The following is a 26,150-nucleotide window of genomic DNA, read 5'->3' on the forward strand; positions in this document are numbered from 1 at the left end:
AATAAAACAGAATGCAATGATGTGGAAGTTTCAAATTTCAATATTTTATTCAGAATACAACATAGATGACATATCAAATGTTTAAACTGAGAAAATGTATGGAAAATAAGTTGATTTTAAATTTCATGGCATCAGCACATCTCAAAAAAGTTGGGACAAGGCCATGTTTACCACTGTGTGTCATCCCCTCTTCTTTTTATAACAGTCTGCAAATGTCTGGGGACTGAGGAGACAAGTTGCTCAAGTTTAGGAATAGGAATGTTGTCCCATTCTTGTCTAATACAGGCTTCTAGTTGCTCAACTGTCTTAGGTCTTCTTTGTCGCATCTTCCTCTTTATGATGCGCCAAATGTTTTCTATGGGTGAAAGATCTGGACTGCAGGCTGGCCATTTCAGTACCCGGATCCTTCTACGCAGCCATGATGTTGTAATTGATGCAGTATGTGGTCTGGCATTGTCATGTTGGAAAATGCAAGGTCTTCCCTGAAAGAGACGACGTCTGGATGGGAGCATATGTTGTTCTAGAACTTGGATATACCTTTCAGCATTGATGGTGCCTTTCCAGATGTGTAAGCTGCCCATGCCACACGCACTCATGCAACCCCATACCATCAGAGATGCAGGCTTCTGAACTGAGCGCTGATAACAACTTGGGTTGTCCTTGTCCTCTTTAGTCCGGATGACATGGCGTCCCAGTTTTCCAAAAAGAACTTCAAATTTTGATTCGTCTGACCACAGAACAGTTTTCCACTTTGCCACAGTCCATTTTAAATGAGCCTTGGGCCAGAGAAAACGCCTGCGCTTCTGGATCATGTTTAGATATGGCTTCTTTTTTGACCTATAGAGTTTTAGCCGGCAACGGCGAATGGCACGGTTGATTGTGTTCACCGACAATGTTTTCTGGAAGTATTGCTGAGCCCATGTTGTGATTTCCATTACAGTAGCATTCCTGTATGTGATGCAGTGCCGTCTAAGGGCTCGAAGATCACGGGCATCCAGTATGGTTTTCTGGCCTTGACCCTTACGCACAGAGATTGTTCCAGATTCTCTGAATCTTTGGATGGTATTATGCACTGTAGATGATGATAACTTCAAACTCTTTGCAATTTTTCTCTGAGAAACTCCTTTCTGATATTGCTCCACTATTTTTCGCCACAGCATTGGGGGAATTGGTGATCGTCTGCCCATCTTGACTTCTGAGAGACACTGCCACTCTGAGAGGCTCTTTTTATATCCAATCATGTTGCCAATTGACCTAATAAGTTGCAAATTGGTCCTCCAGCTGTTCCTTATATGTACATTTAACTTTTCCGGCCTCTTATTGCTACCTGTCCCAACTTTTTTGGAATGTGTAGCTCTCATAAAATCCAAAATGAGCCAATATTTGGCATGACATTTCAAAATGTCTCACTTTCAACATTTGATATGTTATCTATATTCTATTGTGAATAAAATATAAGTTTATGAGATTTGTAAATTATTCCATTCATTTTTTACTCACAATTTGTACAGTGTCCCAACTTTTTTGGAATTGGGTTTGTATTTAAGTATAAATATTTAGCAGTGTCATAAAGATACAGTAAAATTACAAATTATTTAATATTTAAAATAACTATTTTCTATTTTAATATATTTTAAAATGTAATTTATTCCTGTCATGACAAAGATGAATTATCAGCATCATTACTCCAGTCCTCAGTGTCACATGATCCATCAGAAATTATTCTAATATTCTGATTTGGTTCTCAAGAAACTCTTCTTCTTATTATTTTCTTCTTCTTATTATTATTATTACTATTATTATTAATGTTGAAAACAGTTATGCTGCTTAATATTTTATTTTTCAGGGTTCTTTAATAGAGAAAACTTTTGTAACATTTGAAATGTCTAAATAAAAGTATTAATTTATTTAAAAAATATATATCATACTGACTTAAGACTTTTAATGGGTATATATCAACCAACCTGCTCTCTGGACATTAAAAAAAGTATTAATTTATTTCAATAAACATTTAAACGGTAGTGTAAATATATTGTTCTATATGTAGCAAATGTTTGTGTAGTTTGTGTAAATATTGTAACTATATCTATATATTCTTGGAATTTACGATGCTTTATTCTCATTTTCCCTCATTTTCCATTTCAAAGTGCTTTTTCCATACCATCAAAGCCAAAACTTCCATTAAATATGGAATCCAAACATACTCTGGTCTGTTTTCGAGCTCTCTGGGTCCAGGTGTCAGACTCCGCCGTGAGAGCGAGAAGCTGTCAGAGCCGTTAAATGCGCAGAGATTGAGTGTGCTGTTAACTGCACTTAACTATGCAAGTCTTTGACCGGCAGTGAAGTGAGGGAAACTGACATGTTTCCGTGGGTGCAGTCGTTGCTATGGAAACCCTATTGACGGCTCAGTACAGTAAATCAGGTGAGCATTCACAGTGTCAACAATCCCACAATTCTTTAGCAGGGGCACATATCCCATCTGTATCAAATGAATTAAAATGCTTCAAGTTATATGTTGAGACATTTGGCAGTTTGACAGTATTATATGACATTCACAGAAGTGTTTCATTGTCTTTTTATTTTCATTTTCCATACAGAAGCTTCTTATTCAGTGACATGTTACAAACTAAATTGGAAACTGGGCAGCTTTACCCAGTCAGACGTGTCTCAGCCAGTGCTCTATTTGTCAGGACGCCCAGGACCCACAGTGACAAGGCCTGCCTGTGTCCTGAGATTTATTATTGACAAAGCATTGAGTGCTGCGACTTCAGCTCCTTCTTTGGAATCAGAAAACCTTCTTCTGTAGATACTGTGCAATCGCCATGGGCAGAGATGAACAAGATGCTCAGCACTTCAGAAAAAGTCCATATTGATTTTTAGTGGTGTTTGTTAATGCTAAAGCATGCATCACTATTATTATTGCTCATACTTATTATGGCTAGTTTATTTTTTTCCAGGGCGTATCAAAGCTGTCAGATATTCAACTCTGACAATATCCATCTGGCTGACAATAAAATGGAAAAAAAAATCCTATAGACTTTAAGGAGGGATATCTAGATAGTAGAATATCTTGGCAGTAGGGGCACTTTTGACATGAGCAAGTAAGCAGCCACCTAGCAACCACCCAGAGCATCCTAGCAACTGCTTAACAATGCTCTGGTAATCACCTAGAACACTGTAGCAACCTCTTAGCAGTGCTTTGGTAATCACTTAGAGCATCCTAGCAACCACCAACAATGCCTTGTCAACCATTTAGAATAATCACTTAGCAGTGCTCTGGAAATCATCTACAGTAGATCACCCTAGCAATTGCTTAGCAATGCCTTGGCAACCATCAAGAACATGTCAGCAATACTCTGGAAACTACATAGAGCACCCTAGCAACTGCTTAGCAATTCCTTGGCAACTATTCAAAACATGCTAGCAACCGCTTTTCAATGTTTCAGCAACCACTTGAGAATACCATCCAGAACACCCTAGCTATTGGATAGCAATGCCCTGGAAACCACTTGGAACACTCTAGTAACCTCTTGGCAACCATCAGATCACCTTAGCAACTGCTTAGCAATGTTTTGGCAACCACCCAGAACACTTTTGCAGCTGTTTGGCAACGAGTCCGGCAACCACCCAAAACATCCTAGCAACGGCTTAGCAGTTCTTTTGCAACCATCCAGAACACCATAGCAACTACTTAGCAATGCCTTGGCAACCACCCAGAACACCTTTGCAACCATTTAGCAATGTTCTGTGCACATCTACAGTAGATTACCCTAGCAATTGCATAGCAATGCCCTGGCAACCACCTAGAACACCCTAGCAACTGCTTGGCAACCATCCAGAACACTTTAGTAACCACTTAGCAATACCTTGGCAACCACCCAGAACACCTTTACAACCGTTTAGCAACACTCTGGAAACATCTACAGTAGAACACCCCACCAGCCGCTTAGCAATGACATGGCAACCATCCAGAACATGATAGAAACCGCCTAGAAAATGCTCTGGCAACCACCTAGAACCCCGCTTTGCAATGCCTTGGTAACCACTTAGAACACCCTAACAACCATTTATTCATTTTTTTTTACCAAAAAAGGTAACATTTTTTATTTATATTTAATCTGAATGGATGATTGGCATGTTTAAAGCGGATGTATACATTAAGTGCATTCATTCTGCACTTCTTAGTTTGATAACGTAAGTGTTATGAACTTGACTTCACTTCACGGAAGTGTGTGTATTTTAGTATGAGTGAGCGTGAAGTGGAGTTCGGTCCGCTCTATCAGTGACATGTCACAGGACCGTCTGTTTATTGTAATCAGATTCTTCTTATCTTCCCCTGGCACCTCCGCTTGCTCCTGGAGGGAATGCAGTTTGGGAAAGAGAGCTCGCCCACCCTCACTGGCCCCCCTCCCCTTCTCAAAATGCCCCCAAACCCCCTCCCACCCCACCCTCCCCTTCCCTGACCACTCTATAGTATCTACACTCACACACTCTCAGTCAGACAGACAGTCAGGCACCCAGAGAGAGAAGACAGACACACTCCAGTGGCAGCAGGCAGCTCCCCAGTGCCTGGACTGCCCGGCTCCTCCAATTCATCAACCCCAGCCTCAGAGCTCCATGAGGAGGTTCATCAGTATGGTGCTACGCAGCCTGGTCAGCACCTCCAAGGCCAGGCCCTGGCTGCAGAAGAGAGCACGGGTGCAGGGGAAGGAAGACCAGAAACTCAAGGTGCCACACGGTGCGACTAAGGTGAAAGTCCAGAGGGCTTAGGACAAGTAATATAGGGGCAGATGAGGGGACGCTAAGGATAGAAGTTTAGGCACTTGTGTACAGCTTAAAATAGCAGGACATGTCTGGGGCATGGCGGATTCCAGAAGACTGACATTTGTTTTTAAGTGCATGTGTAAGTGAGGAGTGTTAAATGGAGTCTTGCTATAGTTGGAATGGATCGCGGATATGTTCAATCAAAGATTGCTATTTCACGCACATGTTTGTGGCGTGCTGGGATAAAATTGTTGTTTATTTCTTGCATGCAAGCTTTTGTAGTTTGGAAAATTTGTGGTAGTGCTGTTGAGTAGGAGAAAATTATTCTCTTCTCTCAATTTGTAAGAACAAACAAAAAATATATATTGACAGAAATCCACTTAAAATGGAAGTCTAAAATTAGTATGGGGTATATTTCATCTTTCCATTATAAGTCTATCATTTCTATGTATTTGTTTATTTATGCAAATTGAGGGACAATTTTAAATTATTTACTGTGTTTATTTAAATAGAATCTGGAACTTTCATTCAGTAGAAGTAGAAGATGAAGTTAGAAGATGAAGTTACATTTCAGTGTTTCCCAGGACTCACAGACTGTCATTAGTTAATACACAAGCTAACATGAACTAACAATGACCCTTACACTTTTTACTGCATGCATTCATCTTTGGTATTGTTAGTTGTTAAAAATGCATTAACTAATGTTAACAGATACAACTTTTAATTTTCAAAATTGATTGGTTAGAAGTATTGTTCATTGTTAACTGACATTAACTAACTAGTTAACTACTGAACCCTTAAAGGCACAGTTCACCTTCAGTTGCTGGTCCCCATCTACTTGCATAGTGTTTATTTTCATACTATGGAAGTCAATGGGGACCAGCATCTGAAGGTGAACTATCCCTTTAATGTTAAACGGTACTTGTCGATTTGCTTTCTTCATTATTTGAAGGGATAGTTCACCAAGAAATGAAAAATCTGTCATCATTTAAGCACACTCATCTCATTCCAAACCTGTTTTTCTGTGGAACACAAAAAAATATATTTTAAGAAATGTCTTGAGTGTTTTATTTTGTTTATACGATCAAAATCGTCCAATGTAGTTTTAGACACCACAGACTTTCATTGCATGGACTAAAACTTCATAATATCTCCTTTTGTGCTCTTAAAAAAGTAAGTCATACGGGTTTTAAATATCATGAGGGTGAGTAAATGATGGCAGAATTTTCATTTTTGGATGAACTATTCCTTTAATTCTAATTGATTTACAATGTTTGTCTTTGGTCATGGCTTTGGTCCAGTAATTGAATTGTTCAGATGGCGTGTTAGTGTGATTTAACCTTTTTTTATTTTGGCCCTGAGCTATTTTAATATGAAACCTTGTGACAATAAAATCCCAGGCAGCTGTCCAGGTCGGGATTATCCGCTGTCTTCACAGATCACAGCAGCATTTCCCTTTCTGGATTAGTTTGGTTTCAGCTAGCGAAACAGTTTCCTTAGCTCTCTGTAGCCACACGCTCTCATGTTTGCGCCCCCTCCTAATCAGATTATTATAGCTCTGCCCTGTAATCCAACCCTTACAGAATTTCTCTTTCAATCTGCTGCTTGCTTGTTTGGAGGGATTGTGTTACACTTTAGCCTGCCCCGGGTTGGAATTGAATTCAGATGGATTTATAAGATATACAGTATTTACATTTTTAAGTGAAGTGAAGGATACATCAGTGTGTTTACATTTTATTGGTGACTGATGTAATAAAATACATGCATTGCCCAAATGTCTGGTATACCTAAAGAGATTTATTTGTTACAGTCATTCTTACAGTACTCCAATGTTAATCCAAAATGACAGATTAATGTTTTTCAAAATATATTTTTTAAAATATTATTTTATTTTAAGGTGAAATTTTTAAGTGAAGTGAAGGATACATCAACGTGTTTACATTTTATTGGTGACTGATGTAATAAAATACTCGCATTACCCAAATACCTGGTATACCTAAAGAGATTTATTTGTTACAGTCATTCTTACTGTACTCCGCATTGCACAGGTGAGCACGACCTAAAATCTGGCAAATGCCATTTAACCAAGAACCTAAAGTTTGTATTTGTCTTTTTCTTGATCAAAGTTTTTTTGGGGGGCAATTCTTAATCCAATTTTCCTGACCACTAGCTTAATCCTCTGTGATAGAAACCCCACTGGATGATATTTAAAGTATCATCAAATTACCTGTAGATTGACGTTTATGTATGACGCAGACTTTGCTGTCCATCTTGAAGGTGTCTTTCCTAAATCTCATATAAAGCTTAGATATTTTCCATTTTGTGTGTGGTTAAAGCCCTTGCCAATATGTTTTGGTACGTGGGAGATAATAGGTCAGGCATAATGATTACTTTTTCTTGGCAGTGTGTAGAATAAACATGCAATTCCCTTGATTTCAGCTCAACTTTTGAATGCCTTTTATTTCGCTCCCATCTGTCTTTGCAATTGGCACTCATTTGATGAGATGGCTGTGGTGCAGACCACTGGGAAAATTAACGCAAACAGTTCAAGAATTATGACAAGGCAAGAGAGATTAAAGAGAAGCCCACACAGTCAAAAATGAGAGGCTGGAAGTTCACTCAAAGAAAGATGGTATTCTTTCCTCTTTACAGATGATTCTGACCGTATTCCTGAGTGATAATCAACAGTTGCTGACCGAGGTGCCCATTACCCCAGAGACGCTCTGTAAGGATGTGGTGGAATTCTGTAAGGAGGCTGGGGAGAGCGGCTGCCACCTCACTGAGGTCTGGAGAGGAAAAGGTATGAGTCTAATGGCACATACACTACTGTTCAAATGTTTGGGGTCATTACGATGTTTTTTAAAGGAAAAGAAAGCTGTGTTATTCAGCAAGGATTCGCTACATTGATCAAAAATTACAGTAAAGGCATTTATAAGGGGGAAGTTGTGGCCTAATGGTTAAAGAGTCGGACTCGACACCCAAAGGTTGTGGGTTCGAGTCTCGTACCGGCAGGGATTGTAGGTGGGGGGAGTGAATGTACAGCGCTCTCTCCACCTTCAATACCATGACTGAGGTGCCCTTGAGCAAGGCACCGAAGCCCCAACTGCTCCCCGGGCGCCGCAGCAAAAAATGGCTGCCCACTGTTCCGGGTGTGTGTTCACGGTGTGTGTGTGTTCACTGCTGTGTGTGTGTGCACTTTGGATGGGATAAATGCAGAGCACTAATTCCTAGTATGGTTCACCATACTTGGCCACATGTCACGTCACTTTAATGTTGCAAAAGATTTATATTTCAAATAAATGCATCAAAGTATCCTGAAATAAATAATGCATTACAGTTTACACAAAAATATGAAGCATTGATACTGATAATAATAAATGATTCTTGAGCAGCAAATCAGCATATTAAAAGGATGTCTGAAGGATCATGTGACACTGAAGACTGGAGTAATGATGCTGAAAATTCAGCTTTACCATCACAAGAATAAATTATATCTTATAATGTGTTCAAATAGAAAAAGTTATTTTAAAATGTTAGGGTTAGGGTTTTTACTCTATTTTGATGATTTTTGATTGGTGAGCATGAGAGACTTCACTGAAAACACTGAAAAATCGAACCAACACCAAACGTTTGAATGGTAGTATATTTAAACTTGCTAGTTCTTATATAAATAGTCTATGTGGCTTTGATTGAATTTAGACAATATAAACTCTAAGGATTTAGCTAGTATTTTTTACCTATTCTTGCAAAGCAACATTTCTAATTTATTCCTAAGTTTTTTAGGTTAGGTTAAGTTTTTCATCTTATATTTATATTTTATTTAATGTCAGCTTTCTTTCAATAAGCTTAATAGTTTTAGTTTTAGATAACAGTAACAACATTGCCCTGATTGGTTCATGGGGGCCCGTAAGTGAGCCATCTGAGTCTGAGACTAGTGTCGATTCAACATATTACACCGTAATGTAAAATCATATAGTGCTTTCTAGTCTCATGAGTCAGCGTTGTTTTCAATTCTTTTGAACGTCAAGGACTGTTCTTTCGTCATGGCATATGTACAGTGCATCCGGATTTCTACATACTCTGCTCAATGTGGCTGACAGATACAGATGTATTGCTTAGCGCTTTTACATCACTAAATAGCACTGAATGGAAACGTTCATGGACCAGATCCCACAGAGAAAGCAAAACTGTCCATCACATAACAATGACGTCCTTGTCAGAGTTTGCCCTAGACAGTGGGTGGTAAAATGTGGGTCAGAACGTCTCAGGGCCTGGGCCGCAGCCTCTAGGTTTGTTTACATGGCTCCTGCAGGCCTGTTATTCTAGTGTCCCACACATGGCACGCGGCCCGCACTGTCAAAGACAGTAAAGATAGCCTTCAGCAAGGATAGCCAGACCTTTTTCATCTGGACGTGCCACCGTGTTTTGCTACGGGGCTATTATGTAATAGAAAGGAGATTTTCCTTTTTAAGTTTTCATACCATGCGGATTAGATTAAAATAGAGAAGTATTATAACAGTTTTGACATTGACATCTTCTGTGCTATGCATAGAGTGCAGGGTTTTATAGCCTGACTGTAACAAAGAGTGTCTGTCTCTCTCTCTCACAGAGAGAGCGATCCCTTTTGATCAGCTGATGTTTGAGCACCTACAGAAATGGGGTCAGAGGAGACAGGAAGTGAAGTTTTACCTGCGGCACGAGGAGTCTCCCATCGCAAACGTTTCTCAAGGTGGGTAAAAGTGATGAAAGACTGCCCATGACCACAACAGGACATTTTGTTGGTTACTTGGTTTCTTTTTTTTGTGCCGTTGTGTTTAACTACTGTTCAAAATGTTGTGGTCGTTAAGATTTTTTAACGTTTCTTATGCTCTCTCACATGATCCTTCGGAATTTATTCAATGTGGAAAGCAGTTGTGCTTTGTAAAATGTTGTGTTTTCAGGATTCTTAGGTGAACTGAAAGTTAAAAAGAACAGCATTTATTTGAAAAATAATTATTTTGTAACATTATTAATGTCTTTACTGTCACTTTGAGTAATTTAATGCATCTTTGCTGAAAAAAAAAGTATAATGTGTTTTTTTTTTTTTTTTTTTTTTAAATCTTACTGGATGTAGTGTAAGTTCAGAGCCACTTGTTAACTAATACTTGCTAATCTGTAGTTTACCAAGATACATTAACTGAAAGTTAAAAAGAACAGCATTTATTTGAAAAATAATTATTTTGTAACATTATTAATGTCTTTACTGTCACTTTGATTAATTGAATGCATCTTTGCTGAAAAAAAAGTATAATGTGTGTTTGTTTTTTTGTTTTTTTTAATCTTACTGGATGTAGTGTAAGTTCAGAGCCACTTGTTAACTAATACTTGCTAATCTGTAGTTTACCAAGATACATTCATTAAAGGGACTGAATCACTATTCATTTGTTCATTTGAATGAATTGTACAGATGAAAGGAGATTTTCCTTTTTAAGTTTTCATACCATGCGGATTAGATTAAAATAGAGAAGTATTATAACAGTTTTGACATTGACATCTTCTGTGCTATGCATAGAGTGCAGGGTTTTATAGCCTGACTGTAACAAAGAGTGTCTGTCTCTCTCTCTCACAGAGAGAGCGATCCCTTTTGATCAGCTGATGTTTGAGCACCTACAGAAATGGGGTCAGAGGAGACAGGAAGTGAAGTTTTACCTGCGGCACGAGGAGTCTCCCATCGCAAACGTTTCTCAAGGTGGGTAAAAGTGATGAAAGACTGCCCATGACCACAACAGGACATTTTGTTGGTTACTTGGTTTCTTTTTTTTGTGCCGTTGTGTTTAACTACTGTTCAAAATGTTGTGGTCGTTAAGATTTTTTAACGTTTCTTATGCTCTCTCACATGATCCTTCGGAATTTATTCAATGTGGAAAGCAGTTGTGCTTTGTAAAATGTTGTGTTTTCAGGATTCTTAGGTGAACTGAAAGTTAAAAAGAACAGCATTTATTTGAAAAATAATTATTTTGTAACATTATTAATGTCTTTACTGTCACTTTGATTAATTGAATGCATCTTTGCTGAAAAAAAAGTATAATGTGTGTTTGTTTTTTTGTTTTTTTTAATCTTACTGGATGTAGTGTAAGTTCAGAGCCACTTGTTAACTAATACTTGCTAATCTGTAGTTTACCAAGATACATTCATTAAAGGGACTGAATCACTATTCATTTGTTCATTTGAATGAATTGTACAGATGAACTGATTCAATAAAATCACAGTTTAGGGGAGCATGTTTGCTTATTGCCTATTAACTAAAAGCCATCATGTTTCTAGTGTTCAAATCTAGTGATCTAGAGACTGATTCTTTCAGTTCTTTTAAATGAGAGTCCTGTCAGCGTTGGGCTTTGCAGAGTTTTTCCTCCGCTGTTATCTGCAGTTACGTAACTAATCCTTTTTGTGTGTAATTGGTCTCCCGCCTTCTTGCACTCAAATCTGCACCTGAGACAGACCACAGCTCCATCAGACTAGAGAAGACGAGGAGCGCCGACGCCTGTCTGACCTTCACAGAGAAATGCAGACTTTGAGTTTTAAAATGACAGAATGCATCACTAATATTGCTCATACATAGGGTTAGTGATTTGAACTAGGGCTGCAGAATATTGAAAAAAAAAATGACATTGGGATATTTTGCTTTTCTGCTAAATATATTGTGATATGAAAACATTAATGAATGATTGGGGTGATTTTGTGAGCATCTGCACAGAAAAAAATAATAATTTCTTCAAAAGCTGAAAAATGACTTTTTCCTCTTTTTGAGTGCAAACAGGCTTTTAGGGCTGATTTGTTTTCGAAAAATTATTAGCTTTTAGATATATGAGAAAAAAAACTCTTTCTAGTTTTATAGACTACAGCTTTGTAAAATGTTGTGTTTTCAGGATTCTTAGGTGAACTGAAAGTTAAAAAGAACAGCATTTATTTGAAAAATAATTATTTTGTAACATTATTAATGTCTTTACTGTCACTTTGATTAATTGAATGCATCTTTGCTGAAAAAAAAGTATAATGTGTGTTTGTTTTTTTGTTTTTTTTAATCTTACTGGATGTAGTGTAAGTTCAGAGCCACTTGTTAACTAATACTTGCTAATCTGTAGTTTACCAAGATACATTCATTAAAGGGACTGAATCACTATTCATTTGTTCATTTGAATGAATTGTACAGATGAACTGATTCAATAAAATCACAGTTTAGGGGAGCATGTTTGCTTATTGCCTATTAACTAAAAGCCATCATGTTTCTAGTGTTCAAATCTAGTGATCTAGAGACTGATTCTTTCAGTTCTTTTAAATGAGAGTCCTGTCAGCGTTGGGCTTTGCAGAGTTTTTCCTCCGCTGTTATCTGCAGTTACGTAACTAATCCTTTTTGTGTGTAATTGGTCTCCCGCCTTCTTGCACTCAAATCTGCACCTGAGACAGACCACAGCTCCATCAGACTAGAGAAGACGAGGAGCGCTGACGCCTGTCTGACCTTCACAGAGAAATGCAGACTTTGAGTTTTAAAATGACAGAATGCATCACTAATATTGCTCATACATAGGGTTAGTGATTTGAACTAGGGCTGCAGAATATTGAAAAAAAAAATGACATTGGGATATTTTGCTTTTCTGCTAAATATATTGTGATATGAAAACATTAATGAATGATTGGGGTGATTTTGTGAGCATCTGCACAGAAAAAAAAATAATTTCTTCAAAAGCTGAAAAATGACTTTTTCCTCTTTTTGAGTGCAAACAGGCTTTTAGGGCTGATTTGTTTACGAAAAATTATTAGTTTTTAGATATATGAGAAAAAAAACTCTTTCTAGTTTTATAGACTACATTCTCATTATTTTTTACCCATTTGATATAATTATGGTTTTATTGTTATTAAATAAAAATATTAAACAAATATTTTGTAATAATGCTATTATACTGTAAAACATAATATTTTTTATAAATAAAAAAACTTAAATATTTAATAAAAATATTTGTAATATTTTTTTAACTGTCAATTCTTTTTACATTTTTTAACTGTAAAATGTTAGTATCATTGAGGTACTATTATAGTTTTTATTAATATTTTGAACCAGTTTTTATTTTTCTATTTTCATTTTGATGGTAGTTAAAGAATGAATGATTGGGGTGATTTTGTGAGCATCTGCACAGAAAAAAATAATAATTTCTTCAAAAGCTGAAAAATGACTTTTTCCTCTTTTTGAGTGCAAACAGGCTTTTAGGGCTGATTTGTTTTCGAAAAATTATTAGCTTTTAGATATATGAGAAAAAAAACTCTTTCTAGTTTTATAGACTACATTCTCATTATTTTTTACCCATTTGATATAATTATGGTTTTATTGTTATTAAATAAAAATATTAAACAAATATTTTGTAATAATGCTATTATACTGTAAAACATAATATTTTTTATAAATAAAAAAACTTAAATATTTAATAAAAATATTTGTAATATTTTTTTAACTGTCAATTTTTTTTTACATTTTTTAACTGTAAAATGTTAGTATAATTGAGGTACTATTATAGTTTTTATTAATATTTTGAATCAGTTTTTATTTTTCTATTTTCATTTTGATGGTAGTCAAAGTTTTTTTTATTTTTTTTAATCATTTTTTAAAAAACATCTCCATATAGTTTCTGTTTATATATATTTTATAATTTTTATTTCAGTTTTAGTTATCTTAGTACATCAAGTTAAACTAAATTAAAATGTTGCCTTGGTTGAAATAAAAAGCTTATATATAACATATATATATATATATATAATATTATTTCAGTGAACATTTATAGCAATCTTTTAATGGTTTCAATTTTAGTTTTAGTTCATTATAATAACCCTGAAAATTACAATACTAATATTTATATTCTAAATTATTCATTCTTAAACTATCAAGCTTATATTTATTTTATGTTCAGTAACTGCATAATAATGCACTAAAGCCACTCATAACACCTTAGCAGTAACACCATGGCAACACTGTGACAGTAAGTTTTTGCACGGAATGTAACATTCTAGTTCATTGTATCAGTACATTCTAAATTAGTCTGTGAGAGCAGAGAGCGGTCAGTGGGATTGTGTACAGGCCTATCAGAGGCGGCGTGGTCCATGAAGGTCTAGGTATTTCCAGAGCCTCTGACAGGATTACACATAATAACACAGCCCTGGATTTAGAGAATTAAGCTCCTGCTTATTTATAGATGGCACATTTGAGAGTGCTGGTGAAACAAAGGCTCACAAAAGAGAAATGACTGGAGGTTGGTAATCGTTGTTAAACAACCCACTGTCTCGGCACACAGTAATCAGGGTAAATATGCCAGTCAAAATTCCACTGCTGGATCATATGCTCATTAGATTCAAAGGTACCACTTTTCCTTCCTTTTTCAGCCATACGTGTGACTGGTGTTTTATTATTTTATGTTTTATCAATACAAAAAATGCCCCTTTGTCCAGTAGCACTGATTATGTTTGCCCACAGCGGTGAGTTTTTAAGCTCTGCAACCATCTTGACTTTGTTCGAGTGCAGGGGTGAAGATGTGATCTTGTTTTATTTCCAGCAGGAAGTCAAACTTCAGACCAGGCCGACAGGAAGAGCAAGGGGAACTCGGACAAGCCCTGCGAGAATAGGGTACGTTCCCATTCATGCTGTTCTCAGTCACACTTTCCTTCTGGACTGTTTAAGACTCGTAATGAGGGCTGCTCACTGAGGCTTCACGTAATTACGGTGAAACTGTGTAGCCAAAACACAAGTTCAGCACTTAAGTGAGCAATGCTCTACTTTTCGTGCAGTAAATGTGTGTAGTTTCTATTAATGTATCAAGCCATAAAAGCACACTTTTGATGCAAATCTGCTTTTGTTTTTGGAGTGAAAGATTAGAAATGACTTAAAACGCCCTTTTATCAGTTGCCCATTTTTGTGTTTTCATTGGCTTCTTGGCCCACTTTTCCTGAATTTGAGCTTTAATTAAATTATCTTTGGGCCTGTACACTTGACAACATTTTGGATGTATCATCTGTTGTCATATTGTCCTTGATATTGAAAGTGCAGATAACTTACAGTTAGGTATTTCTGTACACACTGGAATACTCTTACTCTATATACAACTCATTATAAAATTAGTATGTAATAATAATATGCAATACTTGTCTGCTGGTTTGCTAAGAGAAAGCTTTCATGATTCTTGAGTCATCTTTGAGAAGATTAGAGATATCGTTTATTATAAGTGAGTGCTGCCATTTTGCGCATGTAAACGCACTTAAACATGACCAATGTCACTTGTTTTCACATATCTTATAACTGATTGCAATGAGTAACAAGGGGTCTTTTCCTCACACAAAGCTACTTGTGGCTTCAGAACAGTGTTATTTTAGTATTATTTATGTATTTTTATTAATATTTTGAATTAACTTTAATTTTTGTATTATCAGTTTTCATTTTAATTACATTTTTAATTTTAGTCATTTTTTTTATTCAAATGACTTTCTTTATAAAAATAATTTTAGTAATTTTGATGTTCTTTCATTATTATTATTTTTTAAATATTTATTTCTAATTAAGTTATTTATCTTTATTACAGTTTTAGTTTTAGTAATTTTAGCAACCAGGGCAACATTTCTCTCTCTCTTTTAATAAGCCGTTGTTGTTTTTTTTGTCCAATATTTATATTTTATTAGTATATATTTTAACTAATTTTTAATATATTTGTTTAATAGTTCAGCATTGCTTCAGAAGACTTGAAGTATACATTTCTTTTTTGGTGCTTTTTTTTTGTAGATGGACAGGCCCTAGTTAGACTGTACATTCTTATTGTATGGAAAAAACACTGGACAGGTTTGGAACAGTAAATGATGGCAGAATTTAAATTTGAACTGTTTCTTTTAAAAATCAGTTCTGACTGTAGTTGCCATATAATTATGCTCCAGTTGGAAGTTAGAAGTCGGAAGCTTCGCAGCAGGGAGCTTGTGTGCAATGTGCTGATAAGCTCCAGTCCCCCACCAAAGTCATTTGCAGTGGATTGGTTCATGTGGCGGACACAGGACGTTTTAGAGAAACAGAATACACAGGTCACTCAACTACATAACGCTGCCTAGATTCTGTACACTTTCTATTCCACTCCATATGTCTTTGATACTGATCATGCAGAAAAAAAGAGGTAGTGTTCTCTTCTTCCGAGCTCAAAAATGCACATCTACATTCCTCTGCCAGTATCCATGTCAGTATTTCAAGAAAAAGGAAATCGATGTCTGTAGGTATATATTCCAGATCTCCAGACTGATTAACATTCCACAAGACCGTGATCATAAAACACATAAAGCTGCACAGCTATTGAACAGGTGGTCATTGGGACCTTCCCAGCGTCACCAGTTATGTTATAAATGAGTGGCACGCTCACTGCGGCATTCCGGTATGTGGCCCTCCCCGGCGTCCCATTATGCAGCTGTTATTAGAGATAATTCAGGCAGTGGGGGCTTCTCTTTCAGGCCGTATCATGTGATGATATTTTAATTACATCCGGCCAATAAACTTTAGGACTTCTGAACTTCTGCACTGGCCTGATTGTATACTCTGTCAGCGTAATATGCAAGTCTGCAAGTGTGCTCCACTTTAAACCAGGTCAAAGGGCCAGAAGGCAAAATATTAGCTACATGTTCAGCACACCAAAAATCTCTTCCTGCCCCTGATATTACAGCCGAGCAACTGAGAATGACTATTTACATTGTACATTTGACGGTCATGTATTATCTTTATATAGTGGTTCTGGGTCTGAATACATCAGATTTATTCAGGATGGTTTAAGTCATTATGTACATGTCAACATGTGTTTTTTGTCCATCTGCATGTATTTTATTTATTTATTTATTTTTTAGCTCAGATGGATATTAGATGGATGTACACTACAGTTTGGATTCTGTATAATTTTTGTAAAGACATGTTTTATCTTCAAGGCTGCATTTATTTGACCAAAAATAGAGTAATATAGTGAAATATTATTACAATTTAAAATATTAGTATTAATATACTTTCAAATGTTATTAATTTCTGTGATGGGTAAGCTATTTTTTTTTAGCAGCCATAAATCATAATTTCTTATTATTATCAACGTTGAAAACAATTGTTCTGCTTAATATTTTTGTAGAAACTGTGAAAAAAAAATTTTTTTCAAAAGAAATGGGATTTATTTGAAATAGATATTGAAATATAAAATCTTTACTGTCACTTTTTATCAATTTAATGCATCCTTGCTAAATAATAGAATGAATTTAATTTAAATTAATTTATTACCAACCCCAAACTTTTCAATGGTGGTATATGCTGTTATGTGTAAAAAATGTCAGATTTTCCTTTAAACTATATGTTTAATTTATGCCTTTATGTGTTTAATATCATCTGATGCATATTGCACAAAAATAAAATTACAGCAAGTACTCGTTTTGTGCAACTTTGCATACTTAGTGACATCAAACCAATTAAGAAATACTCAAAGAGTTTGTTTTGAGGCAGAGAATGAGATATTTTGGTCAGATATAAATCTATAAACATTTAGTGAAATTTTTTAACCACTTTTGCTGAGATCATTATTTACCACAGCACTATTAAAATGATTTTTTTTTAAAGCTATTTAGTTTCCATTTTTAAGTGGAATGTAAAAGCAAAACAGACTCTGGTTGGTGTCTTTACTTTAAGTCAGACTAAGTGGGCGATTCTTGGCCAGAATAAGCTGCAATCTGGACAAGACTGTTATGCTGTGAGTTAAAAGTCTGGCTATGCAAGAATATAAAGAGATCTTTCATCAGGCACATTGTGGTTTTCAGGCCTGGTCTGTCTGGCAGCTCGGTCTCTGAGCTCGCTGACCTTGTCCCACTCTGATATCACTATCATTGACCTTCAATCTCTCTTTTTCTGCCTCTAGATGCTCTTGTAACATTCCATGTGATGATGCCTAGAGTTACCATTTCGGTAGCACTGCACCTCCTGCACCCGGCAGATAAAACTTTATTAGATAATCAAAATTCACCGTAAAATGCGATTAGAAGTTCTGCAAGAATGCAGAAGCTTCGTCCGTTAATGCTTAGCCCTTGAAAGATCCCAAAGATCTGTGCATGTTGTCCCTAAGGGCGCTTTGCATAGTCATGAAAGAGCAATGTGTTTCTGCCTAAATGCAGCAGGAAAAGGAAACAAATACTGTGAATGAACGTGTCATTGCATTTGAAGACAGCACTGTGTATTCTTCTAATTATCATTTAGCACTTGGCGTGACATTTAGTGATTCTCAACTGGTTTTCCTTTAGGACCCAGATTTTACTTTAGACATCGTGTTGTGACCAAAATCTGAACCGAAATCATCATTTCAAACAAACAAAAAAATCCTTGAAATCAAATATTTAAATAGTTTATTATAGTATCATTGTTACTGATTTGTTCAGTGGTGATTATGTGGATTGCAACTTATTTGTCCAGTTGTTCTCTTCCAAATGTCTATTTTTTCGCAGAATCAAATCTCTAAAGCACATGCCTGTCTGATGCATATTGTTCAGTGTGTATACACACTGAAGTTGAGAGCACAGATTTTGCCCTGTGGCACTGGCTGTGTTTTTCAGCATATGGACATATGAAGGTCAGTTATGAGTGACTGTGGTCAGTACGTGGTGCTATTAAAATACAGAGGGAGCTAAATGGCTGGCTCAGCGTTATTATTGCACTTATTGACTGTGCCCATTTCAGTCTAAGATACCTCAACCAACTGGCACGTCTTGTTCAATTGCTCATCTGCTGTTGGAATATGGATTAGCCCACATGTGCATCACAGGATTGCCGAAAGAGATGCATTTTAACTCCTTGTTGCTTACTTATTGAGATCTGACAGAATTTTAATTAGTAATGGCAAAAACTTTTAAAAATGCACATTATGGCATTATATTGGCCATTGCCTTTTTTTTTTTGGACATGTTTACCATGGTATTATTTGTAGTAAACAGTAGTAAACCTCTTTAGGGGAGTAAGATACTTTTTTAAGTGGAATTGACGTGTTTCCTTGTTAAACACCAATTTCATCAGCTTCCTCTTGTGCACTGTAAAGCATGGTGCATTTGAAAGCACGCGCATGCTGTAAAGTTGTGTCGCAGTTCTGCAAACATTAATGGCAGATTCTCTGGAGACTGTCACGCATCTGGGAGGAAGTGAGTGCGGGGCAGCTGTGGCGCAGCACGGGCAGTCTGACAGCGGCGCTCCCGGTAGAGGAGGGGTCTGTGTGTGCGTGCTGTGGTCATGTCCGATTCGCGAACGAATCATTTCTTTTCAACCGGTTGACTCGGATCATTTGAACCGATTCGCTTTGATGTTGTAAATTCCCTGTAAGTGAGATCTTTGGGCGTAGAACATTGAAGCGGTTGCAGCGATTACAGAAATGAATCGGACCATTTAAGCAAAGCGATTCGCTGAAATTAATCGGAATTCTTATTCGATTAATTGTTAAACCGTTCCAGGGGCGTTTACAGGGGCACAGTCCCCTATCAAAAAACATTTGGCCCTATTTTAATACTCTTTTTAAAATACTGTTTTGGTTTTAAATTTATATAGCCTAATTGTCTTTACCTGAGTCACAGAGTCGTCCACAAGCTGCACGTGCAATAAAGAGTAGTAGTTGACAAACGATAGAAGATATTTGTAAGTTTTGTTTTCTACAAATAAGTAAGTAAATATCCATCATGCACTCCTCTTTTTTTCTTTCTGTTTAAAAAAAAATCCCGTTACAATTTTGGTGTGAGAAATAACCGCTGCATATTAGGGGTTGACCGACTTCTGATTTTTTGAAGTCGACTTTTATATGATGAAAGTCGAGTCGAAGTCGACTAGTCGCTGATGACGTCATTAATGAACAAATAACTCTGGAGCTGTGATAAACACCTTGTGCACAGCTATGGCATATGACACAGCGCTGCCCACACGGCTGTCGCTCCTATAACAGCTTTTTTTTATCAGTTCTTTTGACTTTGGGTCGTTATAGTTCTCACAGATTTCTGCTCGTTCTAAATCAGATACAGATAAAGCAGCACAGTAAAGATTACATTCATATGAATGCAATAGTGAGAACGATTTCGTGTGTGAATTAATTATACCTGGCAGCGTCTCTTTACTAGTAGTGAAGCTGTGGAATTTAGTTATTAGAGTCTGAAAATTTCTTCTAAAATTAGCGTTTTTATCAGGCTCCTATGTTTAGCTTCAGAAATGTCACATTAATGGCAATGTGTGGGTCCTTTTCTATGCCATTAAAGTGAAATAAATGAACATAAACATAGGAGCCTGATAAAAATGCTAATTTTAGAAGAAATTTTCAGATGGCACTTAGAGGCTTTTGCATCTGAACTCTTCAAATATGTGCTTGAACTTTTCAGTTTCTAAGCTATTTTATTGAGAACTCACAGAACAGTGTTGACAATACATTTCCGCGCTGAATGTGATGTAGAGCTACTGTCTGTAGCCTGTATGTGTGTGTTACAGTGCAGCAGCGCATTAGATTAGAACGGCGATTAATTTTCCTGTACAATAAGCTGTTTAAAACGTGCATTCTCCCGTTCAATTTCGAGCATCCAGTAATATAATCACACATGTCTTGTGGAGCGCTTTCAGAGTATGCATTTATTTGTCATTTGAACTGTTTGGAAACGGAGCGTAAATGTGGAAGTCCTTCAAAGATTTATTATCCTGTTGTGCCCTCTATAGGACCAGCGACTAGTCGACTTCAAGCTTAAAGCGTCATGGCAGAGCATTGAAGTCGATTATGCCGAGTTCACACTGCACGATTTTCAAACTCGTCGTATCGCCGTTGTTTTCACACTGCGTGACTATCTGGGGTAGCAGTCAGTTGCTGCTGTGTTCACATTGCACGATGGATCGGCGACAGGGGGTTTCACACTGCATGACTTCACTGTCAGGAAGAATCGCCGACAGCTCTGTCTGGTCCACAAACTACGTTTCACAACAAAACACACGCGAGAAGTGATAAGGAAATAACGCGAGAACCCGCATGCGTCAGACCGGAGTTCTCGCGAGCAAGACTGGAATTATTTTAAATAGATATATATAGCTCGCAAATTGTCTGTGAGCTGATTTCCAGCTACAAGGAGAAAAAGAAAAACAGATTATGCAGGAGGGAGATGCAGGGAACAGGGATTGTGTGTTCTGCAAAGAGAGTTGCAGGTAAATAATTTTGCAGTAACTGTTATGCTGATGTTGTGGCTGGTCAAGCAAATGTTTGTGCTTGTTTCTGTATGATATAATTGTTCATATATCTATTGAAATACTGATATTCTGGTCTATAACTCCTCCCGAACTTCCCTCTGCCCTGTATCTTGGTTTTTCATTGGCTGTAGGTCATCGCTGATGTGTTTTTCAGTCAGAAATCATTGCACACAGCGTGATTGTGAATCAGCGACAGCTCCAGATATTTAGCATGCCAAATATTTCGCAGGCGTCGGCGACCTGTCGGCGATTCCCTCAGATTGCGTCTTTGATAATTCACACTGCGTGATTGTCACTCGCGGGCACGAGCACCGATTTGCCTCCGATGTCGAGCATTTGTCGGCGATTTCACAACGCCTGTCGGCGAGTGAAAAATCGGGCTAATATCGTGCAGTGTGAACTCGGCATTAGTCGGTGCAACCCCTACTGCATATACGATTCAGTGTGTGAGTGAACCGTCTTAATGAATCAAACTGAGCAAATCATTTTAGACCTTTTTGCAAACCCGTTTGGAATCAAAAGTGTGATTCATTCGTGAATCTATCATGGCTAGTTTTGATTCTTAACATCTGATAGAAAAACATGATTTGTTTGCTTAAATTATCAGAGAAAATGATTCTCAGGTGGGTATAAGGCTGTGGGGGAAGTCGTGGCCTAATTGTTAGAGAGTCGAACTCATAACCCAAAGGTTGTGGGTTCGAGTCTCGTACCGGCAGGGATTGTAGGTGGGGGGAGTGAATGTACAGCGCTCTCTCCCACCTTCAATACCACGACTGAGGTGCCCTTGAGCAAGGCACCGAACCCACAACTGCTCCCCGGGCGCCGCAGCATAAATGGCTGCCCACTGCTCCGGGTGTGTGTTCACGGTGTGTGTGAGTGTTCACTGCTGTGTGTGTGCACTTTGGATGGGATAAATGCAGAGCACTAATTCCGAGTATGGGTCACCATACTTGGCCACATGTCACGTCACGTCACGTATATGTCAGTCCCATAAGGATTTATAAGTGATATTTTACTAGGGCACAGCGGTATTTAACTGTAAGTAGCCTAATTAGGGTAGCGACCGACTCTTAAATCAATCTTTTAGACCGGGTTTGTAAACTTGTTCAACCGATTCTTTGAAAAGATCCGACTCCAACGAACGATTCGTTGAGGAATCGGACATCACTACTGCAGTCTCCACTCCGGGCAGGAGAAACACTCACACACATCAAGAGCGAGAGAGAAGTGCTTGCATGTCAAAATTGAGCCTTGGGGGGGACTTACGCAGTCTCCATCATCACACATTCACGTTAACATTTTACAAAGGTCACGCGTTTCTTTCCAACATTTTAGTGTTTCATGTACTGTAATTACTCATCAGAGTCACGAGACTAACTATGTATAGTAACGTTAAGCAAAAACGCGCAAAGTCAGTTGCGCGGAGTGGGGATGACACTGACAGCCTGACTCATCGCTAATGTGCTGGATGACTTCACTCCTGCTTTTTGGAGAGGGGATTGCGGCTGTGAGTGTGACTCTGGGGTCTCATAACGAGCACAACACCGCAGACACTACAGCTGCACTGCATCCGTCCACACAGTGCCGATGCTTTTCTCATAAGAGACTCGGAAACGCGCACCTGACTGTTAGAAATGGAGTGGAACCACGTCGAGACCGTGCAGGAATTCACAGCTGAAGGACAATGCAGCAAAATTAAGGTCCGATCATGCAGAATAACCTGGGATTCTCACCAGGTAATTTCAGCGTTCATCTTTTAAGTGTTTCTTTATGCGTTGGTCTGTGTAGCATTGATTTGTGAAGCACAGAACCGGTTTACTCAGATTTTCAGCCTGTTCGTTTGTTGAGCAATAGGAAGAAGGATTGACCAGTTGTGATAAGTGTCAAAGTGCTGGATCAGGTTACTTTGTTGTGTAGTTATATGAGCTGATAGATCACAGCTGTATGTATAGGGAAGGAATGCTGTCAGTTGACATGTAATATTTGGGTAGTTGACATGACATTTCAAACAGTGAGTGTGGCTAATGCTATAGTTCATCTGCAATTAGACTACTTTAAACTACATTTTATATGTGACCCTGGACCACAAAACCAGTCATAAGGGTACGTTTTCGGAAATTGAGATTTATACACCATCTGAAAGCTGAATAAATAAGCTTTCCATTGATGTATGGTTTGTTAGGACAATATTTGGTCGAGATACAACTATTTGAAAATCTGGAATCTGAGGGTGCAAAAAAATCTAAATACTGGAGAGAAAAAAATCGCCTTTAAAGTTGTCCAAATGAAGTTCTTAGCAATGCATATTACTAATCAAAAATTACGTTTTGATATATTTACGGAAGAACATTATCTTTAGTTAATACCCGAATGATTTTTGGCATAAAAGATACAATGTTTTTTTTGGCTATTGCTTCAAATATACCCAAGCGACTTAAGACTGGTTTTGTGGTCCAGGGTCACATATGTATAATTATTATGCATGCAGTTTTAGTGATCTCAGTGGAGAGACTACATTGGATATTGTTCTTTTAACCATTTATGTGAGCTCCAGAAAGGTGAAAAACAACAATAACAACAACTAGTCTGACATTGCATGCACAATACTTAAAATTATTTAAATATCCATGATGACACAACTGTCATTATTTTGCAATTGTTGCTAATTTAGAATATAAGAGCTCATTATCACTATTAGTTGACTAATGGTTACCCTAGAGCTGACATTCTGGGGAAAATGCTTTTATTTAATAATTCATGGCATGGGCTATAGATTACATGTTTTATATTGAAAATGCACCAATGTGGTTGATATATATTTGGATAAAATAGAAGTCTTGGATAAATATGTTTTGACATTAAATCATGTTACTCGCCACATAGAAAATTTACTTTGACATTCCAAAATAAGTTTGTTTCATAAAATCTATATCACTTTTGCATTTCTCAATCACACAGAGATAATGGGCTTTTCTGAATATTTGGTTATGTGATAGAAATTGTGCTCAGTTTACAATCTAAAACGTATTACCTCACTCTCCCCTATGTTATTTGTCAGCTACCCATTTACAGGTGTGTCAGAATCAAGCAGATTCTCTTTTCTATAAAATTGTGATACAATAAGTGTGAATGAATTGAATCTCGGTGCAAACTGACATTTTTTTCAGTAACTGCCATGTCAGACCTCAAAAAGTGCATTTGTGAGAATTGTTGTTGTGACAGGAGGGACTAAAAGTACTCTAATTATGGCTCATTTGTCAGACAAGATATGAATAGCAGTGGCTGCGGGCAGGCGATGACCTAATAGACTATGTCATGGGTGAAAAAGGGTGAAAAGGAGTGAGGTAAAGAGAGAATTATGTTTCCTGTAGATAACACTGTATGAGGTACTATTGGCTATAAATGTAAAACATTTATAACTGTATATGCTGTAGTCACAGAGTCACACATTAGATATTTCAAAACATTCCTCACATACTTCAATTTATGCTGCATGGGGTCATAATGTAATGGGTGAGTGTGTTTAATACTTTGTGAATGATCTCTTCCTGAGTAGGGCCTGTTCCCTCAGAGCCACCAGGTGCTCACCAACACCAGAACGGCCCCAGGGGTGACCTCATTTTCTGTGGATAGTACCACATTTCAGGCGAATCCTTCCACAGAGTGAACATCCAAGGTTACTAAGAACGGCCTTCCCTGAAAGAATTGAGATTTTCCCCTGAAAGAATGTGTATTCTGTATGGCAGAGAAAGCCTTTGTTTTCTGATGGTAAATTATCTGTAATGTAAACAGAATGGAAACAAATTACGGATGACGCAATGTTGCCTGACACGTGTTGTCTGACGCTTGGCTAAGTGTTTCCTTCCCAGTAGTGCTTTCCCAGGATTTACTTATGGTGTGCTAAAGTCACTTCAGAAAGATTGTATTTAGGAGTACCTTGTATCCAAAGAACTGTATTTAGAATAGTTGAGGTATACCTATGATGAAAATTACAGGCCTCTCTCATCTTTTTAAGTGGGAGAACTTGCACAATTGGTGGCTGACTAAATACTTTTTTGCCCCACTGTACCTATAGACTTAACATGTAATACGCATATGTGCATGACGTCACCGTATTCACAAATTTGGGTTTTTGTCGTCTACACGGAGACCATAATATTATCATTTTTACACCTTGCAATTTAAAACCTGTTTTCAAAAGTTTGCATTTTCAGGACAAAACGCAGTTGTCGTGTAAATGAACGGCCAAAACGCATAAAGTTTTTCCGTTTTTTTTTTTTTTTTTTTTAAATGGTGTTGTGTAAACGCCCCCAAAGAAAACCATTGAAAAGCAAAAACACCCTTGATTGGCATTTTTTATTCATTATTTTGTATAAGAAGAGTTAAAAGAAAGTTTATAGAAGTGGTACATCGCCATCTTACTTCGACCAAGTGACTTGAACACATCTGCCATCGTAATTACGACTTCTAATAAATACAAACTTCCCAAGAGGACTTTAATGCATCAGCATTCAATTAATCAAGTGATTCATTTAAGTCATTGGCAGCAGAACTGAGCACCTATGAGCAAAAATGGATGATTTCAAATGTCTGATTCTAGGGGGTCCTGCATTAGTCAGTCAGTCAGTCAACAGCCATTAAGATGAAATTAGAATATTAACAGATAGATTTTTCCAGTTATTACAGACCTCACTGCAGTTATATTGACTAGAAAAATTCATTCAGAGTTGAGCATTTCTACTTTATCTGAAAGCACAGAGACCTCTCACAGGATATCTAGTGACGATTCCATCTTAACTGGCCAGCCCCAATTTTAACATGGACTTGCCACATTGACTTTTCTTATAAAATCTCAGTGATGCCTCAATGAGATCATTTAGATAAATGTTCCCTCCACTCGAAAATGAGGTTTTCACAGTGCTCTGACTCACTAGGGCCTGTCAGATGTTTTAATCATTATAAGTATAACACGTGTGCAGTGAGCCAGTTATGGGAATTGATAAAAGCCAATGACTCCTTTATTTTGAATGTCTGCTATACTGACGTGTCAGACAGAAAGACTATCTCGGATTTGTTTATGAAATTTCAGGATACATAAGCTCTTGTTACTTGTGTTATTGAGTGTGTA

At 37.2% G+C, this 26,150-nt stretch overlaps 1 protein-coding gene across 8 annotated transcripts in view; it reads left to right on the forward strand.

The window, feature by feature from the left end:
* LOC107564963 (apoptosis-stimulating of p53 protein 1-like) overlaps positions 1 to 26,150 on the forward strand; it is a 46,669-nt gene that overhangs the window by 9,170 nt on the left and 11,349 nt on the right. For 3 of the 8 annotated variants that reach the window (XM_016250145.1, XM_016250153.1, XM_016250152.1), the window contains exons 1-4: positions 4,517 to 4,749; positions 7,417 to 7,564; positions 9,374 to 9,493; positions 14,343 to 14,410. In XM_016250145.1, coding sequence (XP_016105631.1) covers positions 4,618 to 4,749; positions 7,417 to 7,564; positions 9,374 to 9,493; positions 14,343 to 14,410 — 468 coding nt within the window. In that variant the 5' untranslated portion in view covers positions 4,517 to 4,617. Of the gene's footprint in view, positions 1 to 4,516; positions 4,750 to 7,416; positions 7,565 to 9,373; positions 9,494 to 13,904; positions 14,145 to 14,339; positions 14,411 to 22,241; positions 22,759 to 26,150 lie in introns of those variants that run through there. The other 5 variants (XM_016250150.1, XM_016250151.1, XM_016250147.1 and 2 more) reach the window with 4 other exon arrangements.

Source organism: Sinocyclocheilus grahami, unplaced genomic scaffold, assembly GCF_001515645.1.
Source record: "Sinocyclocheilus grahami isolate Dianchi unplaced genomic scaffold, SAMN03320097.WGS_v1.1 scaffold972.1, whole genome shotgun sequence".
In the NCBI taxonomy this organism is placed as follows: domain Eukaryota; kingdom Metazoa; phylum Chordata; class Actinopteri; order Cypriniformes; family Cyprinidae; genus Sinocyclocheilus; species Sinocyclocheilus grahami.